Below are 26669 nucleotides of genomic sequence, written 5' to 3'. Positions count from 1 at the left end.
ACCCAACCCTCCCTCGCCACCATACAGAAACAAAAGGAAGAAAGGTTGAAAAAGAAGAATCATCGTGTATGAAACCAGAAACCTTGAGATAGAAAGAAAAGGGGGGAAATAGAATAAGAAAAAGAAATCCAGATACCATCCCTCTTTGATACCGCAGAGCAGCTGGGACTAGCCGCAAAAATCAAGTAAACACATCAAAACAGTAGCAGCAGCAGGACCATCAAAAAAGCAAGATGAAAATGAAATTTGGAATTGGAATACAAACAACAGGAAGAAACTTTAGGTATGGGAGTGAAAGGAAAGAGAGAGAGAGAGAAAAAAAAAGACGAAACACACAACAGATGCTGTTCCCCAAAACCCCCCTTCCAAGAGGGACGAAATATAGATAGGTCGAGTTATAAAAAAGAGAAAATACCCCGTGACGCCAGCCGTCGCTTCGCCATGCCGTGAAATGCACATATTCCTTTACTCTTTTCCCGTTTTTGTTTGCCTCTCAAAATGTGACTTTTGTAATCGTCTGCCTTTTTGCTAGAGGCAGTGTGCATGCGGCTCAATTCAATCAAATCCAATGGCCATGAATGAATGGGCTTGGGTTCAGCCTCGGCGACCTTTCCCACGACCACTACCGCTCGTGCCCTGGCGGCTCATGGCAACGCCGCCGCCTTGAGCACTGCTCTGCCGGCTCATTGGTACTGCGGCTGCCGACGATAGAGCAGCCAAGGAGAGGCCGGCATGGATTGGGCTGGGCTGATCGCGGATATTGCTTGAGGGGATGCCGAGAGCATCGCGGAGGTACTCTGGGTCGTCGCGAGCAGCACTGGTAAAGGCAACGTATCGACCCTGGTGGTATGGGACGGCCACAGCCTCGAGGATCCTTCGCAGGCCGCTGGGCGCATCGAGGTGGGCGCCGGGCTTGTGGCTCTGATCATACTGCTTGAAGAAGCCCATGACGGAGAGATCAGAGGCAATGTCATCCTGAGACAGAGGCACTGGGAAGTTTTGGTCGGCAGACCTCGGGTACGGCTTGAGGTACTGCTGCGGCACCGGAGGCGGCATCTTGGGCGGCTCCTGGGCGTGGATCAGATCCAGGTTGGCCGGGAGCTCAAAGTTAGCAATGCCCTCGATGCCCAGGATCTTGTCGTCCAAGAAGTTCTGGTTCGCGCCACCTCTAGTGCTGCGAGTTGCATGCGAGACCTGGCGCTCCATCATGGGGGCGGCAGACGGCTGTGAATCGGCGTCCTCCTTGTCATTGTCGTTGCTGTCGCCGTTGCCCGAGTCGCTGCCGTCGGGAGAAGAGGCAGTGCCGTTGACGCGGTTGCGCAGAACGTACTGGTGAGCAGCCAGGGCGGCCGTGTTGTAGTGAAGTGACAGCTCCTTGTCAGTGAAGAGCTTGTCGATGCTGTAGACGGGGCCGTTCTGCTTGGCAGCGGCGCGGGCCTTTTCCGACTGCCACAGAGGCGTCGTGCTGTTGGGATCGAGAGCCCGCCGCGAAGGCACTGGCGACCCGTCGTCCTCACCCTGGTTGCGCTTGCGCTTCTTGCCATCGGCGTAGACTTGGAGATCTTCGGCATCTTTGCGCAGGCGAGTCGCCCGCTTGCCATGGGCACCGCCGGGGCTAGCGGGGTTGGTCAGGCTGAATTGGTTCGGATTGAGCAGCAGGGCGTTGGAGTCGTTAATCTCCAGCACTTCCTTTTCTCGGTTGAGGCGGTTCTTCTTTTGTGTGAGGCTGTTGATCAGCCGATCGCGGAGCGTCTCGGTCAGAGCTCGGTGCTCCCGCTTGGCCGTCTCGACCTTGTACGCGTGCGTGTTCTTGTATTCTTGCACCTTGCGTTCGTATTCATTCTGTTTGGGAAGGCCGACATGTGTTAGCCAACGGTTATAAGTGACGCCATGATGCAGGGCAGGGCCCAAAAGATACGGTAGAAAAAAGGTTAGGAGAGAGAGGGAGAGACAAGGAAAAAACAGCCATGTGCTGCTTCCTCTCTCTACTGTGTGGTGTATCTGCCGTGTGATTCTTGGTGCTCTTACCTTGGACTGCACAAGCTGGAAATCGCGAATCTCAATTAGATCCTCGACCTCGTCAATGAAGTCTGGGAAGCGGATTCCCGCCATGTCCATGAGGCTCCGGGCGCCATCGGCAAGCACTGGCGGCCCCTGGGCCTGTCTGTGTTCCTGAAGCAGCTCGGCCGCCTTCTCGAGTGCGTTGGAATCGTACGGGTCGAAGCGCTGGACCAGGCCGACCTCGTACTGGATTTTCTGGAGCTGGTCGCGGTACGTCAGGTCTCGGTCGCGCTGCAGCTTGTCGTTCATGGCAGACAGCCGCTCGACCAGAGCCTGGCGCTTGCGGTCACGCTTGGATTGCGAGGCCGCGGCTGGAGAAGGCCGATCCAGCTTGACGCCCACAGCGGAGGCGATTCCTTCGCTCGCCTCCATGGCGGATCAGGGAGCAGAGCGAGAGGCTGAGAGAGAGGAAGACGGCGAGTGGTTGTGCTGTCGCCTGGGAGATTGTGTCTGTGACTGCTTGGCAGCAAATGGCGAATAACAAGGCAGTCTGCAGAGGGCAAGGCAAGGACAGCTCGAGTGAGAATAGCCGCGAGCAGAGGTTTTGCGTACAAGCACAAGCATGCAAGTCGACTGGTTGCTTGGAGGTTTCGGAGCAAAAGGCTGGCTGGCTAGGGTCTTGCGTCTAAGTCCCGGGGGTGTTAGTGAGTGGTGTGGTTCTGCCGCCTTTTTATGTGGATTTTCTCAGCGGCCCAGTTCAGAGGCGCCTCAGATTGAACTCAGCATTGAACCTATTCTAATGGGGATTCTGCCGGACTCAAGCTTTTTACACTGGATCCGAGGCATTTGAAAACAAACAAACAAATAGACAAAAAAGTATTCACGTAATCATTCATTAATCCATTTCTACGTCCAACTCTTCCCACGCCCATTCTGCTGGAATTCCTGCGTGATTTTGCCCTCTCCGTCATTCTGCTGCGTGGCCCTGCTCTCCAGCTCCAGTTTCTCTTTCTGGCGCCGAAAAAAGCACCTGCATGACCATTTCGGGCAGCTTCACCGCCCGCAGATCGGGACAGTTACAAACGGCCTGTGATTGGCTCGCCCGGCAACGCATTGTCGCTGCGAGTGTCTTGTACCTTTGCTTTCTCGCTTGCCATGCCGCGTTTTGAGGTACTCTGTACTGGCGTGTACCACGGCTAGTGTTACGTGCACTGCTAGGGACTGCGAACTGGCGCACGTCTAATGGGCGCTATGCCATATATGGAAGCACTCGGGTTTTCCGTTGCCTTTCCCGGCGTCATGGGGGAAGAAGCCGGCAATGGTAACCACAGCGACTCTGGTATAGTTTTGTGCCAGGAAAATTATAATTAGAATTCACAATGATGATGATTCAATGTTTGTGTGTTTGTGTGATTATTAATTTGCTCTTTGAAGGAGCTGTATTGGTACGAAATCGTGGTCGAGGCCTGTACTCATCCCATCTCGCCGCGGTCTAAGAAACCTTGTCCATATCCATATTCATCTCATGTAACGTCTCTCATCTCCAACCTCGATTCCTCAATACTTGCCTGAGTAAAAACATCAATGTATACGCAAGTCATGTGTGGATTAATCACCTTCCGTCTTCTCACAAGCCACCGCGCAGTTTCTGCAGCTGGCTCATCAGCCCAAACCCTCCCGGCAGCGCCTTTGCCTCCTCTGCCATGGCAACGTCTCTCGCAGTCACACTACTGCCACTGCCCCTTTCATGCCTCGCCGTAATAGCCTCGCTCTTCTTCGTATCAAGCTCCTTTAGTAGTTCGCGGTGTCTGTCCTCCACCATCTTGGCCAGGCTCTCGATAAACTTGGTCCTGCCCCTCTCCTCTGCCGTGCCAGTCCACACCGTCGTCAATTCCTTAAGCTGCTCGATTCTCTCCGCTGCCTTCTCAATTCCTGAAACGGGGTCTTGCTTGTTGTTCAGCAAGGTTGATATCTCGTCCCGTAGCTTCTTGAGAATTTGCTGGCCCTTCTCCTCACTGCTCTGCAGGTCTGATCCAGGCTCTGGTGCTGACACGGACAAGAACCCTGAACTGACGGACACTTCTGATGGCGGAAAGGTAAACTCCATAGCGTCGCCAAATATCTTGATGACGGAATCCAGGCGTTCACGGACGAGGGTAAGCGTCCGCAGCTGCTTGATAGACTCGGGCTCCGATCCTCCAGCTCCAGCAGCTTGAGCCTCGGGTTTTGCGACTGCTTTCGCCTCAGATTCCTCGCCGACATCTTCCACAGGCTTCTTCTTTTCCTTTGGCTTCTCCTCGTCGTCCTTAACCTCGCCCTCCTTTTGCAAGCCTCCCGGCACAAACATGCTGATCTGGTCAGCCAGCTTCTCAAACAGCAGCTCCTCCAGACTCAGCGCCTCGCCTCGCAGCATCTCCACCTCGTACGACATCCTGCTCCCGCTCCTGAGGATGTCGTCGGTGATCTGCGTCAGCGTGTCCGACAGCCTCGTTGTGTGAGCATCCAGCTGCGACAGCAGCGTCTGGGCCTGCGTGGCGAGTTCCGCAAGGGGCACCGCATTGTGATTCGAGGGTATGGGTAATTTCTGAGCCAGCGGCGGTAAGCTGGCGTTGATGTATGAGACTGGGTCGAAGGAAGGGCTGAGAAAGTCTTGTAAGAATTCATCTGATGTGTGCTGTGACTTGGGCTCAAAGGCCAGCTTTTTGGAGCTGCCGTCCTGCGCTTGTTTGACGTCGGTTGCCATTGTCTATTTTGAGGAATCAAGGAAAGAAAAGAGATGAAGGAAGAAGAAGCCACGACATGTGATTGAATAATAAAGATCAATTCGACTTCATGAATTGCAGCTCACTCAGCTAATCCGCTCCGGCGTTAATATCGGGAAGAGACAGATACTGTATTGAGGTCACTGTTCGGAAGGCCTACCGGATTGAAGCTAGAATCCCGCCGAAGCAGCCGATAATAAGCCGATCTCAGCCACACCTCTTCACCGGTGTGTCATTCTTTCATTACTTCTTTTCATCCATCTCCCCCATTTCACAACCCCATTGACTAGTTTTTTTTTTTTTTTTTTTTAACTTATTTTTTCATATATTTTTTTTAAGTTATTCAAACCCCCGTGGTGTGTTAAAATGAGTGACGAGGCTACTGAAGAAATGCGAATCGACCCCACCAGAGCTGAAGCTCTCATCTCCCAGCTCAGCGCCGTCAAGGAAAGCATCGTAGCAGCTGCTCACGGCCGAAATGTAAGCACTAGAAATGGTTGATGAACATGATTTTTACTCTTCTTTTATATACACGCTCTCTCAGGCAAAGATATATATGCTAAAGGGCTCCAAAAATCTCAAGGTCCGTCTCGTCGCCGTCTCAAAGCTAAAGCCTGCAAACGACATCCTCGCCCTCCACCAAGCTCCCGCCTCTCACACCCACTTTGGCGAAAACTACGCCCAGGAACTCGCCCAGAAGGCAGAGCTGCTGCCCCGGTCCATCCACTGGCACTTCATCGGCGGCCTGCAGTCCGGCCACTGCAAGAACCTGGCCAAGATCCCCAACCTCTTCTGCGTCTCCAGCGTCGACACGCTGAAAAAGGCCCAGCTGCTCAGCTCCGCCCGCGCCGCCAATCCCGCCCTCGGGAAGCTCAACGTCCATGTCCAGGTCAACACCTCGGGCGAGGAGGGAAAATCGGGCTGTGCTCCGGGAGAGGAAACCGTTTCTCTGTGCCGCGAAATCGTCCAGTCTTGCCCCGGGCTCAACTTGCTCGGCCTCATGACCATTGGCGCCATCGCCCGCAGCAAGGCCACTACTCCGGACAATGAAAACGAGGACTTTGAGACTCTGAGGGCGCAGAGGGATTTGGTGGCCCGCGAACTCGGCCTGGGTCCCGATACCTTGGAGTTGAGCATGGGCATGAGCGAGGATTTCGAGGGAGCCATTGCTCAGGGAAGCAGTGAAGTGAGAGTGGGCAGCACCATCTTTGGACAGAGGCCGGCCAGGGCAGATGCCAAGATAAAAGTGTAGAAACCGTAAGATACAAATTGAAAGAAAAGGAAAGAATAGATGCCAAGATAAAAGTGTAGAAACCGTAAGATACAAATTGAAAGAAAAGGAAAGAATACTTATATAAATCGAATGCACATAACACGACACCAACCACAAGAGGAGGCCATTTCAATAAATGCTATCGAGTGACTTATTTGAAACTATAATCGACCGCAGAGAACTCAGCAAGCACATATTATATGAGAAAAAAGTTGGTATCAACAAGAAGGTCCCCTTTTCATAAACACTATACGTTACAACAGTGGGGTGGTTAAAAAAAAAGAAAAACAGCCGCTTTCATAGGGGCAAAAAACTAAACTACATACAGAGAATAAATGCCCTCAATCTCGCCCCTTCATCGACTCCAAAAATCTTCGTCCAAGGCACTTAGTATCATCATGCTTCTCCCCCAAACGCCAATATGCTTCCATGCGTGCCAAGACATTTCCTAGTCAGTCATGTAGTTGTAGTTATTGTCACATATTCCAAAAAATAAAGAAACCAAGCTTGGTTCGAAAAAGAAAAAGAACAATAATAATAATAATTAGTTAACCATTACACTCCCAAAAGCGTCAGATATGTCTTGTCGTGTTGGAGGCTCGTGTCTCTCAGGCAACGTCGACACTCCGACGGAGAGCCGCTCTTGCATGAGCTTAAGAAGAACCAGGGGCACCGACTCATCCGTGGCTCGGATCGTTAATCGAATCATCTAATAGCGCCGTGTTAGCAGCACGTTCATTTTTTTATGTCATGCCATATACAAAGGAGAAATAATGATAATTGACGATCAGGGCAAAGGTGAATAGGTTTGTCTCATGACCCGCAGGTTCTGAAGTAGCAAATACTTTGATTTTTGCAAAAGCATCATGTCGAAGAAATCTCTAAAATGGACCGGGGGGGGGAGAAACTTACTTGAGTGCCGTAATTGGGCTCCAGCCGCATAAGGCAGCCAAACTTGCCGCCTTCCGAGGTATGAAGCACGCTGGCGCCGACAACGTTCTTGGGGTTGGGGTCAACCATGTCAAGGAGGCGCCATCTAAAGCCCTCAACCGTCGATGACACGAACCTCTCAGTAAGTTCCCTGGCGCTGCTCTTGCCACCGGAGAGGCCAAAGATGCCTTGAGCCTCTCGGGAACCGCCGCCGATCTGCTTCCACCGCTTGAAGAAATCCTCAGCTGAAAGCTCCGCGGGGTCCATGAACTTGTGAATGGTGACAGGGAGCTTCAGCGTGAGTGCCTGCAGCGCACCAGCCAAATAGCTGACTCGCATTGTCGGGCTCTTTTCAAACACCTTCTTGGCCTCAAACATGATGACCTGTTGTGTCTGTGACCCTTGACCGAGCGTGCTCTCGGGAAGACCCTTTACATCCCAGGTGAGTTTGCCCTTTTCGCTCTCATCCAAGTCCAACGTCGTGGTGAAGGAGGTAATGGTTCCCGGATTCTTGTTTCTGAAATACCCAATGATGCAGGCCATCTGTCCACGGTACTCAGACCGGACGCCAATCTGGATCTGGGCGTCTTCGTACAAGACACCCTCAGCCTTGAGCAGGAGCCTGTTGAAGCCCTTTTCCCACCCGGGAGACAGATGTGCAGCGCTGGCCAGGTTCGGTGCCTTTGTCGGCTTTTGCTCGCTTGTCGGCGAGCTCATGTCCAGACCGGCAAGATCAGAGGCGCCGTTTGCATGGCTACCGTTGACACCATTGGCCTTGTTCCCGTTGAGCGGAACAGCAGAACTAAATGTCCTCTTAAGACCGCCAGGTTTAGCCATGTTGAGCTCCGCTTCAGTATTGGCAGACTTGCCACCGACAACCCACGTCCGTCGGTCGCTGGTGCCGGCGTGCTTTTGGTGCAGGCGAGACAGCAGAGCCGATTCTCGCTCGGGGAATGGTGGCATCTCGTCACACATTGTTCGGAGAAGATCATCTGTCGGCAACGTCGCCAGGCTCAGATACTCACAGGCTCGCTGCTGCAGTTCGGAATCCAGAGTGTGGCTGTAGATTTCGAAAACATGAACAAGCTGAGGCTTGATTTCCGGGAACAAGTTGACGAATTTGATGAAGCAGGAAAGAATCATGGCGCGTGTGCTCGATGAACATCCCGACAGCTTTCTCTGCAGAGCCAGGAACTGCTCAATGGGGCTGCACCGCTGCTGATCCGCAATGAGATGGCCAAACTCTCCGAGAATGTAGGCGCCAATCTTGACCAGCGTCTCGTGGCAGATGTCGGCTCTGATGTGCTGAAGAGCAGTCTGGGCGGCATAAACCTGGAGCTCCTCGTTGTTGGTGACAATTTGAATCACTCGCTGCCACACTTCATCGCTAACATGATCACCAGCCATGGCAATCAACCGCAGGGATATGTCGACATACCACTGGACGTCAGTGGCATACTTTTCCGTAAGAATGGCAATCTTAAGAACCATCTCCTCACGGATGGCAAAGTCTGCATTCTGGAGGAACTGCAAAAGTTCGCCAACAACGACCTGGGCATTCGTGGAGTCGCACATGCTGTAGAGAAGATCAAGACCCTTTCTGCGAACGCTAATGTCACGGTCCTTGAGAGAGCTGAGAATAATGTCCTGGTGCTGCTTAATCGGTATGAGATTTTCAGACCTTGCGGCAAGGTGCGTCATGGCCTCGAGACCTAGATATCGAACATTCGTCTCTCTGCTCTGGATGAACCGTCCCAGGCGAGAGGAGATTTGCTTCATCAAGTCCTGTTCCGTGTCCAAATGGATGATGAGATTGATGGCCTCAAAGAGGACTGCGTTTTGGGCGTTGTTCTGCTGCACATTCTTGCTCGATTCCAGGGCGAGGTTGAGAATCTTTTGCAGAGACTCCCGAATCAGCTCGCGCACGTGCGTATCCTCTGCACAACCACCGTCAGCATTCAGTATGTTCACTGCGCACAGCTTGAGGGGGCATCAACGTACCTGAAGGAGGAAAGTACTGCAGAAGCCGCAGAAGCTTGACTTGAAGCCAGGGGCACGGGACCTTGTAATACAGATAATCGGTAGTGTACTCGCCGTCAATCAGGATGCGCTTGAGTCTAGCTGCAGCTTTGGAGTAGGCTCCCTTGTACTGTTCCAAGTCGTCCTGAGCCAGAGTCATGACAAGAGAGGTAATGGACAGCGCAACGCCCAGATCGTCGTCATCCATAAGATGGATGATTCGTTCCGCCCACTGAGGCTGTACAATGTCCCGGTGCTTTCGGTACAGTCGCAGCAAGGTGAGAGCGGCCTTTTTCTTGACAAACGACTTGGAAGTCCTAAATTGTATTCACTAGTCAGCTTTTCCATCCTCGAGTTTTCCAGACGACCCTTTCCACTGCCAAAAACGAGTGCGCGTGCGTTGGAACTTACGGCGAGATGAGCAGCCGGTGTACTTCTCCGCTGAGAGCCTCTCCCATTTCGCGACCTCCGACGTTGGCAATGGCATGCAGAGCGAGACAGTTGAAGAGCTCATTATGGTCGAGAAGATCCTTGCGAATGCTGTTGACGACAAGGTGGAGCAGCTCGTGCTTCTCGTGGAGGAACAGCGTCATGGCCAGGTAGCCAATCTGCTTCTCCGAGTATTTGTTGGCGGAAATCAGATTGACAGCCTCGAGGTGGCCAAAATCGACATTCCACCCCAGGATGTAGATGTATAGCAGCTTGCAGACATACTTCTTCTTGTGGTAGCCGCTGAGGTTGCCGTCCTTGAACTTTTGGCGGATGTTGGCCAGCTCCTTGTTGATGCGCTTCTCCTCCAGCTCACGGGCACGCGCGTTTCGCAAGTCGGCAATGAACTGCACCAGGCCTCGCATGTTGGCATTGCCGCTGCTGGAGCGGCCAATCCAGCCAGATCCGGACGACGACATGTTGGACCCCTTTTTTTTTCGGACCTCGTTATTTTAACTCCTCAATCGATGGGTTCAGACAGATTGCGAAGCAGCTGTCGCGGTAATTAAATCCTTGCGGGAGGCAAAGCCAGACACCAATCGCCTATCGGGGGGATCGCATAGTCAGGCGGGATCGGTTGCGTCGGTCTGGTCTATGCGGCGAGCATCGACGGCGTCGCGAAGGCTGGATATGTAATCGTCTCGGTCTTGTGCGATAAGATGCTGCCGGCTCTCACGGGGACAGAGCAGGCTGCGTAAAAAAAGACGAGATAAAGACGAGATGATGGATCTGATGCCGGAAGACGATTCCTCACCGACGAGCGCGCCAGAGGGAATGAAACAGCGGCTGGACGATTGCGTGGAGCCTCTGTTGGTCACGATTTGGAGAGATCAAGAGTCGCGTCTCGCGGGCGGCTCGGAGAAGGTCGAAGGATCGATGGAGGGCCGTTTGGCCATTGCGTGGAGCCTAATTAGGAGCTTCTGTAGCGAGTTGGCCGCTAAAGCGCCAGCGGCTGCGACGCTGTGGCCGGTGGCCCGTGCGCTGTGAAGCCCTCTAAGAAATTATGGATTGCATAGGTTGGCATTTGGTTTGATGCAATCGATAATGGTTGGCGTCATTGCTTCACTGCTTCTTTCTCTTCACCAAGCTTGACTTGACCAAACCTCCAGACTTGCTCTGCAGATAAGCATGTCATGTCCACGTGGCGCTCATCCACATTCATGAGCTGGGGAAAAGGCAGCCTCACCAGGCTTGCCCCTCTCAACAGAACCCAATTCGCAGCTGCCCCTCGCCGCTTCTATGCGGTCGCCTCCGGATCAACTCGATTCCAAGTCTTTGATCGACGCACAAAATGGCTTCAGAAGGAGCGCGCAGCTTCCAATCCGGAAGAGAGCCGTCAGGCAGATTATCTCAAGGACGAGGTAGCGATACGGCTCACGGAGAGGCTTCTTGTCAGTCCCAACCAGTCATGCTTAATCCGAAGCCAAACTCGAAGCTTACTCTTGACAGGATATCAAACGACACTTCCCCAAGGTTCTCGACCTCGGCGCGAATTCCTGCAATGTCGCAAAGGCCCTGACGCGCGAGAACCCCGATCCTGACCCAAACACGCCCCTGTCAGCATCGCTGTCGGACCGCATTGGCGAGCTCATCGCAACCGATTCCTCCGAGGCCAGGCTATACCGAGATGCCAGCCACGACTTCAACAAGAAGATTGCCATTACTCGACAGGTCGTGGACGATGAAGAGACCATCGCTTTTGAGCCCGAGTCATTCGACCTTGTGCTGAGCTCCCTGAGCTTACACTGGATCAACGATCTGCCCGGCGTGCTATCCCAGATCAACAACATCCTCAAGCCAGACTGCCCCTTCATCGGCGCAATGCTGGGAGGCGATACGCTCTTTGAGCTTCGGACGTCACTACAGCTAGCGGAACAAGAACGGAGAGGCGGCATGTCCCCCCACGTCTCGCCGTTGGCCGACGTGCGTGACGTGGGCGGCCTGCTGCAGAAAGCAGGCTTCAAGATGTTGACGGTGGACGTCGACGACATCATTGTCGACTACCCCGACACTTTTGCCCTGATGCAAGATCTCCAGGCCATGGGCGAGAACAATGCCATTTTGAACCGCGAGATGGGGCCCATCCGGAGAGACGTTCTCCTTGCCAACGACGCCATATATCGGGCCCTGCATGGCAACCCGGACGGATCGATTCCTGCCACCTTTAGAATTATATACATGATTGGTTGGCGTGAGGGAGAGAACCAGCCGAAGCCGCTGGCTAGAGGAAGTGGAGAGACGAATCTAAAAGATATTTTAGAAAAGAAGAAGTAGTATGTATACCACATGTATGAATAATGGAAATTTTCAAACTTTTTTTTAAACAAGTTAATAAGTCAATTGGCCATTGGATGGCCATGATACCATAAGAAATCTTTTGGTAGCCATTATTCCATTGGAAAGTAAAGCAAACACCTTGGGCTCCTTCAGCACTCCTCTATACATGGTTTCGCAATCCGTTTATATACCTATCCAACAGCGCTATTACACCCTCCGCCAGTCCGTCATCGTTCGGCCAATGCATCCCAGTCCAGCAACCTCAACCAGCTTCTCGTGCCAGCTCAGCAGGACGCTCATGGCGGCCGACGCGGGCTCGTTGGACGCACCGGGCCGTGAGCCAATCTGGCTGAAGCCCGTGGACTGCGGCGTCACCTTCGATGGGGACTTGAGCCCGGCGGCGGTTGCGGGAGCACCGCTGGCCATTCCCTTGTAACTATAGGCTTCGTCAGCCTCCCGTCTTGTTTCTCCTCCCCCTTTTTCTCTCCGGGTGACATGGTTCGTGACTTACATGTACTTCATCAGCACGTCGAGAAGTTCGCTTCCGCCAGGGGCCGCGTAGATGCCCTTGAGCAGCGGTGTCATGTCGCTCGCCTTGATAGACTGCAGCACCTCGATGATGGTCTGTAGATGTGCCTCCTGTAGAAACCGAAAACGTCCCAATCAGCCCATCACATGCCTCCCAATACTCACATCCACACCAAAGAGAGAGAATCAGAAAGCAAATACCTTTGCAGCATCCGTTCCGTTGTATACCGGCGTCTCCAGGCAGCCCCTCAACGCACCCTCCGCATCTCCCCCCCTCAGCAGCTGGCGCACCTGCGTCGCCAGCGTGCGCACATCGGCCTCGGCAATCTCGGGCTGCGGCGGGTGCAGCGTCGACGTGTCGAAGTTGACGCTCGAGTCCTCGGTCAGGATGTCGATGTTGACGGTGCGCCAGGCATCGCTGAGGGACGCGGCGGTGTGTTGCTGGATGATTGACATGGCGAGGCTCGGGGGTTGTGCGTTATCGAGAGAGGATTCTTTGTTGTCGACTGCCCCAGTTGCTGTTTCTGGGTGCTTCTGGAGAGGTGGCGGGAGGAGAGGTGTTCGATTGGGCGACAGACAGAGAGAGAGGCTGTAGCTTTGGAGGTGGATTGGGGAAGCTCGTCTGGTTGGTGATGATGCTGCGTCACGGGTGGAGGGGCTGTGGGGGAGGAAAGCTGCCCAGCTGGCCGTTAGTGGGGTACTCGTGGCTGCGCTTTGCTGAAGATGTATATTCCGTACCTGACTAACAGCACAGGCTATCTCACCTCACCTGGGGACGCTGCTTGGAAACAAATGTGATGACGGTGGAAATAGGCATCATACGTTGCATTGGCAATTTATGCCATGTTTATAGCTACCAATTCAATTTAATTAATACATGCTAACCTCGGACGCGTGGTTCCTAAGCTACTAATGTGTTCATATTGCACTTAAGGCAAAACCTCTTCGACAGCTCATTCTCATCATGTTACCCAAGACATATCTGCAGATTATATCAGCATCTCATATCAAATTTCCATACTGTAATAACATCGTGCGTCTTGGTGACTAGTATTTTCCAACCGTTAACTCAGTTGCTGTTACCATTAATGGAATTCTATAAGCAATAGCCGTAACGACTTACAAACTCCAGGTACAACCGGTATCGGGCAGTGTAGTCACGCAGATAGTAATAGCAGTAGAGAAATCTCTAGGTTTCAATCTGATTTGTTGACAACTACCTATCTAAGCCATCTAACGAGTGTAGAGAATTGAATCATGTATACACCTCTTTATAATGGCGGAGGAGGTATCAAATCGGGATCAAGGCTCGTGAAGCATCTAACACTCTTCCATCCACTAATATTATAGAGTAACCAAGTTCCACTTTAATTACTGACTTCACAAGGGGTGTAGCAATTGTAGATGATGGTAAAGTTTTCATCACCTAACAAAAAAGGTAAAATCCAAATTCCATTCAAATTCTTACTATTGAATTTTCTCCTATACAAACTGTCTCTGCAGCAACTTAACATCAAGCAAGCCAACATCTCTATCCTTCAAAATCTGTTACTTGAGGTCAGTCTCTCCAACCTTTCCCATCAATTTGCTTCCACCTAAATACAATATGCTGCTAGTTCTAAGCCTGTTGTTTGTGGCAAGTGTGGTTGCCTCAGCCTCCATTCAAGTCAACATGTATGAGAAAGGCGACTGCCAAAACTACGTTACTTCTTTTAACCCATGGTAGACTAACCTGGGCGACAACACGCCGTGCTACAATTTCGAATTATCTGGTACGAACAACCAGCTAATTGCGGATTTTGGCGATTGCGGTCCCAGCTGCCAATGCCATTTCTACACGAATTTCGACTGTCCGCCAAACCAAGCTCACCAAATGACCTTCAAATTAGGGGAATGTGTTTCAAGTGGTGGTGGCTTTAAAAGTGCTTCTTGTACTAAATGGCCTAGACCCCGTTAACGTCGTCTGTGGTCGACATCGTGTCAGAACTACGGCACGAAGACAAGTCAGGAAATCCCGTAACTCAACTTGGCCAACAATCTTGGTCAAACCAGGAATCGAGAATATTACTTAGAATTCATTTCACAACGCTCATTCAGATAGTCTACATAGTCAGTCGTTAACAAAGTATCAAGATTGAGTATGAGCTTACACCTTATATTTTACATACGCCCTTATGCCCACACGCATGAAAGATTACTTCTTGTTCTCTCAACAACATAAGCCGATATTTATGTGGAATCTTACCCTACACCAAGAGATGTTGATCAGAACATCATAACTTATACGAACCCTGCCCTCTTTTCTCTTTTCTCTTCAACCCGTATGTGTTGTGAGCTAGATAGATTCTTCAATGTAGATCCGAATCGCATGCGGACATACAACGTCTCGCACAAAGACGTATCCGTATCCGCATCCTCAAGCTATTTACTCTGGCACTTACGAAGTAATACGTAACACTTCCCCCGCAAGGCTCAATATCCGCATTGGCATCAAATATCGCCAAAACCTGCCCGCCATCAGGTGGCGCTTCTCTCCTCCGTCGAACGAGCCGTCCATTCAACACTAACCATCACCTCATATTGGCATTCTCAGCAAGCACAAAACCCACCCACCAGAGTATTATCACCGTAGGGAATGTCTCAGAGCTGCGCTGCTCAACCCCGGCGGCAGCCCCGAAGTCACACGATGACATGACATTTCCATGTGACGTGGCGTGCTGCAAGGGCCGCAACCGTCTCTTCCGTACGTTGGGGAACAAGGCCGGCCCTGCTCGCGTATCCACGATCCTGGGGATTGATTACAAGGCTCAGCTTGTATGTGAGTTACGTTTACTTATTGTACCTGCGCCTGTGCTATTGCCGAGCAGAAACAAGGTCCGTAGTAGGCATGCCAAGACTCAACGGCAGCAGCAGCAAGTAGCATTTCCACATGGGGTGAACGTGAATCAGTCACACGGACGCACCCTTGAATGCTCCATCGCATAAAACTGCTTCAGTCAAGTCCTTCCGGGGCACGTTCTCGAATGCCGAGATTGATTGCCATATACTCTGTATACGGGCCTTCAAGCACCTGACCATGGTAAAAGTAGCATCTAATATGCCTGCGGCTCCTAGCTGCTTAGTGCCATAGATTTAGATCATGACAGGTGACCAAAGGGGCTTCCAGAAGGCCAAGATTAATCCGTCCCGTTCTTTACTCCATCATAATAATGCCCAATTAAGCGAGCTGGCCTCATTCAGACCCCTGCTAGGACGGAGAAGTTATGGCCGACGGTTATCAGCGAGCTCCGCCGTGCGCCGGTTGCCTCTGACCGACGTCCAGGCCGTTGGGTCCCAAAGAAATCCTTTCGTTCCTTCTTCTTCTTTCCATAACGCCAAGAGACTCGTCGCCCAGGAGGAATTCCGAGGCGGAAACGCTCCCCGGCGCCATGGCCCTAGCGGAATCGCAAAGAAGCCCACCACGATGGATAGGTGGATCCCGTCTCCAGGTAAAACGTGCTCAGCAGACGAGAGAGCCTTGTCCGGATCCAGCCCGCCGTACGGAGTGAGACTCAATAGGAGAGATTGCTTGTATCATGGAATGGCACCAGTGTGATTTCTCGTCTTTCGACATCACCCAACGCTCAGGTGGTTGTGCAAATTTTACTCAACGTTAATTGTTGAATAAGACTGCAAAGCTAAGCCAAATCAGAGACTTAAATTAGCCCGCCTTTTGAAGAAAAGACATGGGTCTTGAAGAAGGGGGGGAGAGAACGTGGTATCAACGGCGCCATTGCTGACTACTGCAGGTACCTGAACGAGTGTAGCTGCGTTGCAGCTCGCTTTGTTGTTTTGAAACGACCACATTCACAGACCGGCTCCTGCTGCCGACCCCTTGATGGCATTGTCCGTAAAAGTAGATGCATATACTCGGAGTCGGGGTATGCATGAATCACAACCCACAACGATGCAGATGGAGGAGAAAAACAAGGTTCACGCAAAGGTAAATGCCTAGCATTTCTCCGGCTCCATCTATCAGCTCAAGATGCGGCGAGGCGAACGCGGCGATACCGTTCGGCATGCAGCTGGCGCATTGCCGTGCTCCGTAATTCTGCTCCGTGCTCTATGGCGACAGGAGCAACAATGCTGGTTCTCATGAAGCTGACTCGCGATCCATCGCAGAGCCATGAAGGCGAGTTGAACACGACAAATCATCTGTCCGCTGGTTGGACGTCGTATGTGCTTGTCCGAGTACGACTCGTTAAAATTGGCAGCAAATTTGCCCCAACAGCTAGCAGGACTCGTGAGCTACTGGCAATTGTTTCATTTAATGGACGGCTGGGCGATTCCGCTATTCCCAAAAATTGGTAACCAACCACAGGCCTTGCTTGTTTACTCTCATCTCACCAGCGGAAGGCCATCCGGAACAGGGATTAACAGCCAAGCCATACCACTTGTGCAAGTATGTACTAGCAACACTTTTCGTTACGGGTGATCCTTCACTGTTGTAGGTAGCCACAGGGCGGGTGCTGAATCGCAAGCTGACGGCACTATTCTGTTATCGCCTTACGAGTATTGCTGTAAACCGGGGTTGGATTCGCGAGAGGCGGCTGACAGGATGCAACAGAGCTTCCGCTGAAGATTCTGCCAGGCGTAGCTATTTCCAAATCCACATGGCTGATCACACGCAGTGGGGCGTGCCGGGGGCAATCCTGCTTGGATGCGGACAAGTACCACTCCATAGCTTCTAGTATGGCGCAAATCCCATGTGTACGAGGACCTGTGCGTTGGCATGAGCGTGGTACGTGAGCATGTGTGCATCTGAGCCGTCTGCCGCAGCCATGGAAGCTCTGCTGGAAGCCCAAAGAACTAGCTGCGCCAAGTGTTCCGTTGTACGAGTAGGCGAGACAAGGGTCCGTTCTTGGGATTCCTTCAAAGGAATCAGCCGGCGTATGGAAAATTGCCTGAAATGTCCAAAACCAAAGTCCCTGTCAGGGTCTGTCTTCCCACCTAGGAAGCATTTGTACAGTAAGAGTACCACCTGTACAAGCAGTAGATTTGGAGTGACATCCCAAGATTTTACCATGCAATTCATACTGTGCTCTGTCAGAAGCACGTTAATAGTATCATCGTGCGCGTGAATCTTTCGTTTGCAATGGCACACGAAGCACATGCATGCGTGTGCCGCGGCTATAGAATGGGCGCGGCACTGAGATGGCACATGATGGATACCTCTCGGCCACTGGACAGATTTGTCGTTTTCCGTAAAGGGAAGAAATTTTCTGCCTGCTTCAGAATCATACTGCTGCCTTCTCATTGCTCTTCTGAATCTTAGACTGCCCCTTCCCTGGCGGGACTAATCCATGGCAATAACGGATGCGTTCCGGCCTGTGAAATGTGCTCCGCTACGTGTCAAGAGTAGAGCCGTGCCGGGGTTCTTCTGTCCTCCGTACGGACGGCACGAAGGCGACAGTTGGCCGAAGTTTGAGTGGAACGGACCGATCGTCGATGTGTGTGTACTTGTAAGCTTCCCCCTGCTCCGTTGACGAGAGAGCCAAGGCACCCTTGTGCCTCACCAGAGAGCCGCACACAATGGCCAAGCGAAATTCGCACTGTCACCAGGTCCCCTTTGTTTCGAGAATGAACGGAGACTGTGGGGAATACCAATTTCGGAAAGGCGCATTCGCATTCTAGAAACGTGAAGCTTCTACCGAGCACCACAGTACGCATAACAGTCAGGGGAGAAGCCCCGGTTTCCGTTGCAGAGTTCTGCCGAGACCAGCCTTGCTGTTTGTCCTCTGCCCGGTGCCTGAAATGCACACTTGATACTCCCGTAAGGAAAGAGAAGCTTGATGAGAAAGATAACTGTAGCTCTTGGCATTCCCAATGCACGTTGCACCTGGTACAAGCGGTACTTTTATGGGTACTCCATACTCTGGACTGGTTCTGGAAATCGGTCATCTTCTTCCGTGTGTGTGTAACAGCAGCGGATCTGCAAGCACAAGGTACCCGGGGCCGTCGCAAAGGTAGAAATATGATTGTCAGAGGGCTCATCAAGTATTGGGCCGACCAACATAACAAACGCGGATGCCTGAATAAGAGGGCGGTTTGCCTGTTTGTTGCTCCACAGGGTTCTTTGCCTCGCTCGTGAACGTGAGGAACATGGAAGCGTTCCAGAGTCCGATATTCCGTACACGTAGTCTAGATCGGTCTACCGCCACCCTTTCGCCAATAAAATGAAATCCCATATTATGAGAGACTAATTCGGTGCTTTGCCTGAACTTGGTGCTACTGCTCGCTCCGTGTCGCTATACCAGGAGAGCAGTAATTAATTGCTGCTGAGCAGTCGGATGCAACCGACTTGGTAATAACGAGTGTTCGATTCCGTTACATTCAGCTAGCAACATCCAGATCCTTGGGACAGTTTACTATAGGAGCGGGCCGAGTAGAATCTCCGAGACTATCACTAGATAGGCGATGGACGGTCATGTCCGTCTTGAGGTTGCACAGTATGGAGTCGTGATGGCGGGCTATGGCTGGAAACAAACAAATGCTGCAGAAGTGTGCCATTGGCACATGCACATCGCCATGCTTTCGAGCTCGGTACCGTGCAGCCACTCGAGCTGCCATGCTGATTGATATCGTAGCTAGGGGCTGCACAAGCCCCCTGCGGCCAGCGGTACTGCATCCATCAGCACCCCTACCTTGGAGATGATGCCACACTCACATCATGACTGACGTCCAGGAGAGCCATGGTGAACATTGGCGAAGCTTTTTTGCCTTGTCCGACCCGCAGGTGCTTGTTAATGGCCCCCCCGAAATGGCCCTCCTTTGTGGTATCCTCTCTTTATCTCCTGATTGACTCGGCAGATGCAGGATACATGTATTCGGAGAAAGCCGACCTACCTAGTAGTATATGCATACTGACAAGCAGCAAGCACATCCCCTTATTGCCGGTATAGGGGTCTTCGGAACGATCTTGGCATGGGCCGACGCCAGTAACATGATATGGCGACAGGTATGTATGCGATGGAAAGCTGGATACCCTGGGAAATGCCGTGCGGCCTACTCCGAGTCGTAGGGAATATTCCGGAGAGGGGCTTGATTGCTTTGCTGGCGTTGGCGGTGAAGCATGATTCTGCAGAATGGCTTGATGCCTGGGGGGTTTTCACATGGACGGGCAGAAAAAGGCGGTGCACAATTGAGAGAAGGAGCGTGGGTGGTGTAACCACCGCCCACGATGCTTCCACGAGATCAACTACAGGGTACGAGGGCAGATTGAGGAACAGTAACAGATCGGGACATGCACAACACGAATTGACTATGATCAGTTGCACAGACAGCTCACTTATCAACGCCTTGTGTCATTTAGAGGCACGGAAGCTGAGCAACAGCTCTCCAGCCGAGGCTTGTAGCAGCACATGCAGCTTAAAAAAAGAAAAAAAAAAAAAGAGAAAAAAAAGCCAAACGACCAGACAGACATTGCAAGCACATCACCTGCGTTCATAGCTCTGCATGTAAGACGGCAATGTTCCGTATTACAAGCTACCATACTATGTACATGCACCTGCTGCATGCTTACCTCTTGCCAGCAAGTACCGCACAGAATATACTGTAGCGGCGGGAATACGGGACGCTCCGATCGAGTCAGCAGCCGAGAAATCCCACCAACGGGGCTGCAATTCCCTCAGCGCAGGGAGCTGAGAAAAGAGCACTAAAAGGACGAGCCGTTGTGCCTCTGTCAGTTGCGGCTTAATGTGGCGCCGATGCATTCATTCTTTGGTGCAAACAAGGCGCCGCGGCTCAGGAACGGTTGTCCGAGGCGAGAAATAGTTGGTGTTTAGCATGGAGCTTGGAGGAGGCGTGTAGATGAAAACGCCACCACCAAGGCCAGGCAGATGTGAAACGCAGTTGGTACCTCGCAGAAGTACCCAATACACGCTTGTTTTTGAATTTATCCCCTTTTATATCATATTTTCTTATTTTGATTGCCTTTTTTCTCCTCTCGGCACAGTACATTGATTAAAATGTTAGACATTCGGCTGCCGTGACTCGTTTTGCTTTTGCTCTCTCTCCCGCCTCTCATCTGGAACTATGGATATTGGCTCGGAAGTACTCCCGGAGGACACGGGCAGAGACATGGCGGCAAAAAAGAAAAAGGAAAGAAAGATTGACGGTTTGCAATGACTCGGGATCGGCGGGAGAAACGGTGTCACGGCAAACAGGCAATAACAACAACAGCAGCAACGGCAGCAGTACGTACCTGCATGTACATAGGTAGGTAAGCTGTAGGCCTCTAAGCCGGGCCATGTTCCTTGCAATTCGCCACTGCCGCCTCCATTGAGCCAAAATGTCTTGCCATGCCCGCATGCACAAGTCCGAGTACGTACTCGTAGCTGCTTAACCGACCAGGTCTTCCGCAGTCATGTAGCAAAGCTCGAGGCCAAGGAACGAGTACGCAAGGGGAGCCCATTTGCTTCCGCGTCGGCGAAGTGGTACAAGTGGCCGGCCGGTTCCGAGAATAGGAGCAAACGGAGACACTGACCGAGACGGTCGGCCTCACACGGCCTCGCCTTTACCTTGCATTGACTTGAATGCCCGGGTATCCTGTCCACTGCCTGGAAGCGCTGCTTGTGTTTGTGTTCCCGTGAGCTGGGCGCTAGGCTTCTAGAAGATTTCTGCTGTGGCGGGACAGAGAAGAAGCTACCGTTTCGGGTAGATGCGCTACGCCAGGTGCCACCTAGCTGCGAATGGAATTTCATTAGAAACCGCAGCCCCGTCGCCAGACAAAGGTCCAGGCAATATAAATTAGTTCCGCAACGGTACTAGCAAGTGGTAACATGCAAGGCGGGAAGAGAAGGAACTTAAAGTAGCGCCCTGGGTCCTTTTATTGGGGTACCTCTTTTCCTGTACTGGAGCAATGGAGGTGGAGGGTACATGTGTCGGGCTGTATTTGGGCCGTACGGATATCCCGCCGTCTACTGTGCTGCCGTCTCCCCGGGTCTCCTTCATCCTAAGCCCCCCTCGTCACCCACCTCACCATCCTCTGACAAGCATCAAAGCGAGCGACCGGGAAAAAAAAAGAAAAAAACCAGAAAAAAAGTGCCGCTATCCCTTTTGCTCCCCTGGGCTGTCTTACCGGCCTAGAGCTCCGGGGAGCTGATGCCGGCGCGACGGAAGGGCTCTGGAACAAGCAAAGCGCGGCAAGCCGTGGAGCACAAGGACCCTGCATATGTACCGTGACGGAGGTACGAGGACATGTACCGCTCCGTCCAGGCTGCAGGTACCTCGCCGTTGCTCCACTAATGAGGCTCTCAGGGCGCTGCAGCCTGCAAAGTGCGGCCTGCCAGATTTTCACAGAGGCCAAACCAGGTACGCGGTGCCAGAATGCCTGCCTGTGCTGGCGCGGATGATGCGGCCATGGATCGAGGCTTGAGATGAAATGGCCACCACAAACACGCCACCGGCCGGCGGTACGAGTACGCGAAGGCCAGAGACTGGTACTTGTGTTTAGTGCAGAGCCGTCTGGTTGTCTGTCTGTCTTGTCTGTCTTGTCTGTCTTGTCCGTCTTGTCTGTCTGTACCTTGTATTACTGCAGAATGCACGAGTAATAATGCCAGAGCACATGTCTGACGGCATAATCCCACCGCCCTTCTCTGACTGCATCGTCATGATCAGCATCATGGCACACGTTCCAAGAATAGAGCCGTTACTAATCGACGTATGCTGGTACGAGTACAGTATGTTTCCTAGTAGCATACTCATATGCAGGTATGCACATAGCAACTGCTAGCCCTCCTAGCTCCCTCTCGATACGAAGCGACCAAGAAACTCCATCTGCAGCATTAAAGTTCGAGCCGGCAGCACCAGCCCAGCGTTTTGGGTCCGGCCGGCATGGGCTGGATGGTCCAGTTTGAAAGGGCGCCGCTTGGAGCTCGCCAACTGATGCATGGCCAGCTGGCTGCTACAGCGCTGTTACAGCTCCTGCTACAGCACCCGCTCCAGGGCCTCGATGCCTGCCTGGAGCGCTACTGTATTGTACAGTACAGTGCAGCGGCCGCAGTACCGCCGTGCATGTACCAGCCGAGACCTCGAATCTTGGACCAGGAGATGCTGGTCGCTCACGCAGCAATTGATGGCTGGCTCCACCGCACCGCCGACATGGTTTGACAGGGGGTTGCGGGCTCCACTGTTCCAGGAACGAGATGGATCATGGGTTTGTGTTTGATTTCCTCGAGTGACAGCTGCCGCGGATGCAGGGTACGTACTGTACTCTACTCGCACCCATGCATTGTACCTTAGTACTTTGTCACTCTCATTTTGTACCCTCCCTCCTTTTTCTGCTCCCCGGACCGGACCTAAGACGGGCAGTTTTTTTTGCTTGGGGACAACGTCCTTTGCTTGGGATTCCGTTGCGAGTCAAGGTACCCTTTGTGTGTTGTTTTCCCTGCTCAAGGTGTCTTTTTTTGTTTGCATCAAATCAAAAGGAAAAAAAAAAGAGAGAACCTGTCTGTCGCAACTCAATACAAAAGCTCCTGCTTCTCCCTCCCTTCCCCCGATCTCTTCACTCCTTTCAATCCAACCACTCCCATTCCTTCACTCACAGCAACGACCTTGCATATAATACGGGATCGTCTCCCTCGCCGCCTTGCCAGAACAGCGCCAATCCTTTCGCTCTCATCTCATCTCATCTCACGCACAACAGAACCGCCTCTCATCTCTTACAAGTCACTTGCTGTGCTTGTTAGCCTTGAGCCTTCTGCTCCCAACCATCCATCTCGGCCCCACACAACAAGCCTTGCCTTGCTCACTCTCACGCTCACGCTCATTCTTGGACCGAATACGGCACCCCATATCCACACAGTTTTTCGCACCAGTGTCAGGTACCCGTGTATTTAGCGGCGTACCCGATTTCCTCGACTCTTGCGCTTCCGTTTAATTACGAGCTGCCGTCGTCAACAAGGGCCCCTATTCCCACGCTTCCAAAGAAGCTTTTAATTCCTCTCGTTCCCGCTGCGTTTCTGATCTGATCGACCATCATCTTTTTATTTTTTTGCCTTGTTCCACTCATTACTTCGCGCCGGCGTCCAAGAAAAACAGTCCACTCCTTTGGCACATACACGACCACTTAATCTAATAGCCCTTTGGCATCTTCACGCTCTCTCACGCCCTCACACGCACACTTCTGCCTCGGCACTCCCATAATACTACAACTTTTTAATGTAAGTTTTGCGCATGACAATCTCTTGCCTCTCGCCTTGGTCCATATCCATAGGTACTAACAAACTTGTCCTTGCAGACCTCAACCTCAACGCCAACACTCCACCATCCAAAATGATTGCCGCCAGCTCCGAGCCTTGCAACTTCGGCCGTGGTGCCTATGATACCACTGGCCTCCCCAAGCCTCCTCCTCCTCAGCCTCAGTAAATGGGGAATGCGACCCAATGGGATTCGACAATGTCTTCCAACAACAAACGCATTTTACGTCCATTTTTTCTTTCCACTTCTTACTCTTCACGCCCGAGGCCTCGTCGCAAGCGATGGGGTTTCACATAATCTTTTCATAATACTCTTAATTCGCTCTCTTGTGGATTTGCAATACGGGATTTTCAAAGACATTCGCCGTCGACCAACGAAAGAACGCTTCGCACGATTGAACAAGGCTTTTTCACTCAAGGTTCTCAGATCGCCGGCGTGATCTGGGATTTGTTTTTCAACGGGATTTTTCAAAAAAAGAACGGCGTTCTACTTAGACGGACAGTTTGCGGGGATTCACTTGCCCATTTTTCCCTCTTCAGCGCAGGCTACCCTTGGCAAGGGCGACATTACTGGAATGCGCGCCATGATCCTGGTGTCTTGAATCTTCATGTCACATCTCATTCCCGCCATCGAGATGGGGGAGACATCGGGCCAATGTACAATGAACGGGGCGCGCCGATTTACATAATCATCTCCAAGGGATATACTACGCTGGGGACCAGAAAACAAAAAAGGATGGGATTTATTTTTTTTTCGGCTTCAAAACGGGATTTTAGGTTTTGTTTTGTTTTGCATATAGACTTGGCTTCAGGACTCTTGTCCAGATTTTGGGAAGATTTCATTCAGTTTTCGTTCTTGGTACGGCCCTTCGCGGGGAGCGTACCAATACAGGCACAAGCAAAGTGCGTCGGCCAACGGTTCTTGTTGGGCGGTAACGCCTTGAGCTTTTTTTCTTTTCTTTTTCAATGTACAATGAGTTTGGGGGCAAAGAAAATCTTTGAGGGGCTTGGCCGTGTTGGCTACACATGGTCTGAGCTGAAGATGCTACGGAGGATACCCCTTTTACAACTCGCTAGATAGAAATATTATAGAATAGACTTGCTTCACAGCAAACATTGTCATAACTTTTGAAATCACTCTCCGTCTCTGTCTCTTAGCTTTTTTTCTTTTTTTTTCTTTTTGGTCTAGATCAAAACCTTGTCGGTTGCTCATCCTAACACTTTTCCTTGCTTTTTTTTACCCCTACATCTACACACTACTTGCCGTGTTTCTGTGTTAGCCTGGATCAGGGCCTCGGGTCGAGTGATAGTGAGGGAGGCAAGAAAAGGCGAGGATCGCGACGGCAAGGGAAATTCAAGGCGAGAGACAGGCCACAAAAACACAAAACAAAATAATACTAATAATGGGCGGCTAACTGCCACAAAATGTGATACACACTAAACGGCAGGGGGGGGACCCGCGCGGCTGGGCTGCCTCTTTTCTTTGGCCGTGTCTTGTTTTTCGCCTTTTTTCCTTTCTTTTTCGAGAGGCTATTGGAGAGCTATGAGATGAATACGAATGCAGGGAAACGACGGGCTCGTTGGCGACGTGTGTTATTGGTTGGTCCTCTGCGTTAACTTTTTCATCTGGTTGGATGCTGCCTATCTACTAGTAGTTTTCTCATTTCTTTTCCTTTCTTTTTTTTTTTTTTTCCCGCCCTCAAAGTAAAATTTTCTCTACCTATGACTTTGCTTTTTCACTTGGAGAAAACCAACAAAATAAGGCAGACTAACGCTCCGGGATCTGGGGAAGCAAGGCTGCAGGACCACTTAGCGATGGAGATGGAGGAGCTAAAGCAGGAGAAATGCACGATGCGAGATGGGTGTGGTGTGGGGCGCATATGTAGGTCTGATCTGGTGCATGCAGGAGTTGATCAGTTGTTGTTTGAAGTTCCTTGTTGAGGCGATTGCGGACGCTGTGGGCATATGCTGGCCGGTATTGATGCGTCATGGACGGAGGATTATCGTCACGCTTATTGTTGGCTGTTGGTGAGAATATGGGCGTTTTGACGTTGCTCAGGTTTGCGGCCAAAGCTGTAATTTACCGGCACTTTGGACTATGAGCGTTGAATACGAAGTATACCTTAGTAGGCAACAGCAGAATCAAGAAAATGAATAGGTTCCATGACTTTTACTTTCAATGGGTAAATGCACGGGACAATGATTCAAGACCAAATTGGGAAAAGAAAAGAGGCAGTGTCCAGTGTTAGAGTTGGTCAGTAGTACATCCAAGTACCGCTGCGTATACAGTTCATCCAAAGTTTCATCGACTTTCTGCCTTATACTACCGCATCGGTACACCACAACGATGTTCCTCCAGCGCCATTGGACAATTGGACAGGGCAGGCAGGCGGCCAAAAGACGGAAGGTGAGACATGATGGCTCAAATTATGACAGAACTCTGTTTCTACCATTTTCTCTTCTCTTCCAGGTTTTCTTTTCTTTTTTTCCCCTCCTTCTCTCCACGTCCACCTCGCCAGACGGCTCGGATTCCAGGACCGCATAGCCGCTTCACGCCACTGGCTCGGCAATCCTTGTCGCACAATCGAGAAAAAAAGAGGCGAGACGGTTTGATCCAGCCCGGGCGTATCAGATGCCTTCGCTTATGCACCTACCTCGCCTACGGTTGAGAAGAAATAAAAAAACGGTCGCGGGCGGCCTCTAATCCTCTTTCTGCCTCTGCATCGCATGATTCACTTACATCCTGGCAGGTATTTAGAACTTGTCTTTCTAATTGTGTGTTGGGTGTGCCAAGTAGGAGTACGCGCATGACGACGTTTGTGTTGGCTACATACGCCCATGTCGGCCCTCAACGGAAACAGTGCGTCCGTCTACGCTTCTGGTTGGGTACTTGTAGATACGTGACGGAGACTTCAGGCCGAGATTCTGTGACTCAGGGCTCCGACATATGCCGTGTTACACGGGGCGCGGGACAGTGCCGAGCACAACACATCTACAACGTTGCCATGGCCAACTGCTGCTTCTACTACAAGTATACAAGTACTCCTCCAAACAGCCCTGGGTACGGTACTCGCCTAGTCATGCTCCCCAGCAGCTTCATACGCCAGTAAGCTCGGGATAAACATCACTAGCACGTTGGTTGTCAGCCTAATA

The 26669-nt window shown here is 51.7% G+C and overlaps 7 protein-coding genes across 7 annotated transcripts; 3 read left to right on the top strand and 4 right to left on the bottom strand.

The window, feature by feature from the left end:
* Positions 1-594: 594 nt before the first annotated feature.
* TRIVIDRAFT_39678 (uncharacterized protein) lies at positions 595-2433 on the bottom strand (the record flags this gene model as incomplete). The annotated part of the gene is made up of 2 exons (XM_014094598.1): positions 595-1842; positions 2029-2433. The coding sequence occupies 2 exons, from the start codon at positions 2431-2433 to the stop codon at positions 595-597; spliced, it is 1653 nt and encodes a 550-aa protein (XP_013950073.1).
* A 1195-nt stretch (positions 2434-3628) lies between these two features.
* Positions 3629-5033, bottom strand: TRIVIDRAFT_195799 (uncharacterized protein; the record flags this gene model as incomplete). The annotated part of the gene is made up of 2 exons (XM_014094597.1): positions 3629-4709; positions 5011-5033. The coding sequence occupies 2 exons, from the start codon at positions 5031-5033 to the stop codon at positions 3629-3631; spliced, it is 1104 nt and encodes a 367-aa protein (XP_013950072.1).
* A 120-nt stretch (positions 5034-5153) lies between these two features.
* On the top strand, positions 5154-6119 carry TRIVIDRAFT_174581 (uncharacterized protein; the record flags this gene model as incomplete). The annotated part of the gene is made up of 2 exons (XM_014094596.1): positions 5154-5243; positions 5347-6119. The coding sequence occupies 2 exons, from the start codon at positions 5154-5156 to the stop codon at positions 6013-6015; spliced, it is 759 nt and encodes a 252-aa protein (XP_013950071.1).
* A 190-nt stretch (positions 6120-6309) lies between these two features.
* TRIVIDRAFT_87646 (uncharacterized protein) lies at positions 6310-9890 on the bottom strand (the record flags this gene model as incomplete). The annotated part of the gene is made up of 4 exons (XM_014094595.1): positions 6310-6745; positions 6949-8903; positions 8968-9302; positions 9397-9890. The coding sequence occupies 4 exons, from the start codon at positions 9837-9839 to the stop codon at positions 6581-6583; spliced, it is 2898 nt and encodes a 965-aa protein (XP_013950070.1).
* A 744-nt stretch (positions 9891-10634) lies between these two features.
* TRIVIDRAFT_39233 (uncharacterized protein) lies at positions 10635-11748 on the top strand (the record flags this gene model as incomplete). Its single annotated transcript, XM_014094594.1, has 2 exons — positions 10635-10865; positions 10924-11748. The coding sequence occupies 2 exons, from the start codon at positions 10635-10637 to the stop codon at positions 11746-11748; spliced, it is 1056 nt and encodes a 351-aa protein (XP_013950069.1).
* A 210-nt stretch (positions 11749-11958) lies between these two features.
* Positions 11959-12843, bottom strand: TRIVIDRAFT_174573 (uncharacterized protein; the record flags this gene model as incomplete). Its single annotated transcript, XM_014094593.2, has 3 exons — positions 11959-12187; positions 12263-12390; positions 12481-12843. 3 exons carry the CDS (start codon positions 12733-12735, stop codon positions 11959-11961), a joined length of 612 nt encoding a protein of 203 aa, XP_013950068.1.
* A 9028-nt stretch (positions 12844-21871) lies between these two features.
* TRIVIDRAFT_227797 (uncharacterized protein) lies at positions 21872-23685 on the top strand (the record flags this gene model as incomplete). The annotated part of the gene is made up of 2 exons (XM_014094592.1): positions 21872-21998; positions 23558-23685. 2 exons carry the CDS (start codon positions 21872-21874, stop codon positions 23683-23685), a joined length of 255 nt encoding a protein of 84 aa, XP_013950067.1.
* Positions 23686-26669: the final 2984 nt, after the last annotated feature.

Source organism: Trichoderma virens (assembly GCF_000170995.1).
Source record: "Trichoderma virens Gv29-8 chromosome Unknown TRIVIscaffold_91, whole genome shotgun sequence".
Classification (NCBI taxonomy): Eukaryota; Fungi; Ascomycota; class Sordariomycetes; order Hypocreales; family Hypocreaceae; genus Trichoderma; species Trichoderma virens.
This window is presented reverse-complemented; position numbering and strand designations above follow the sequence as displayed.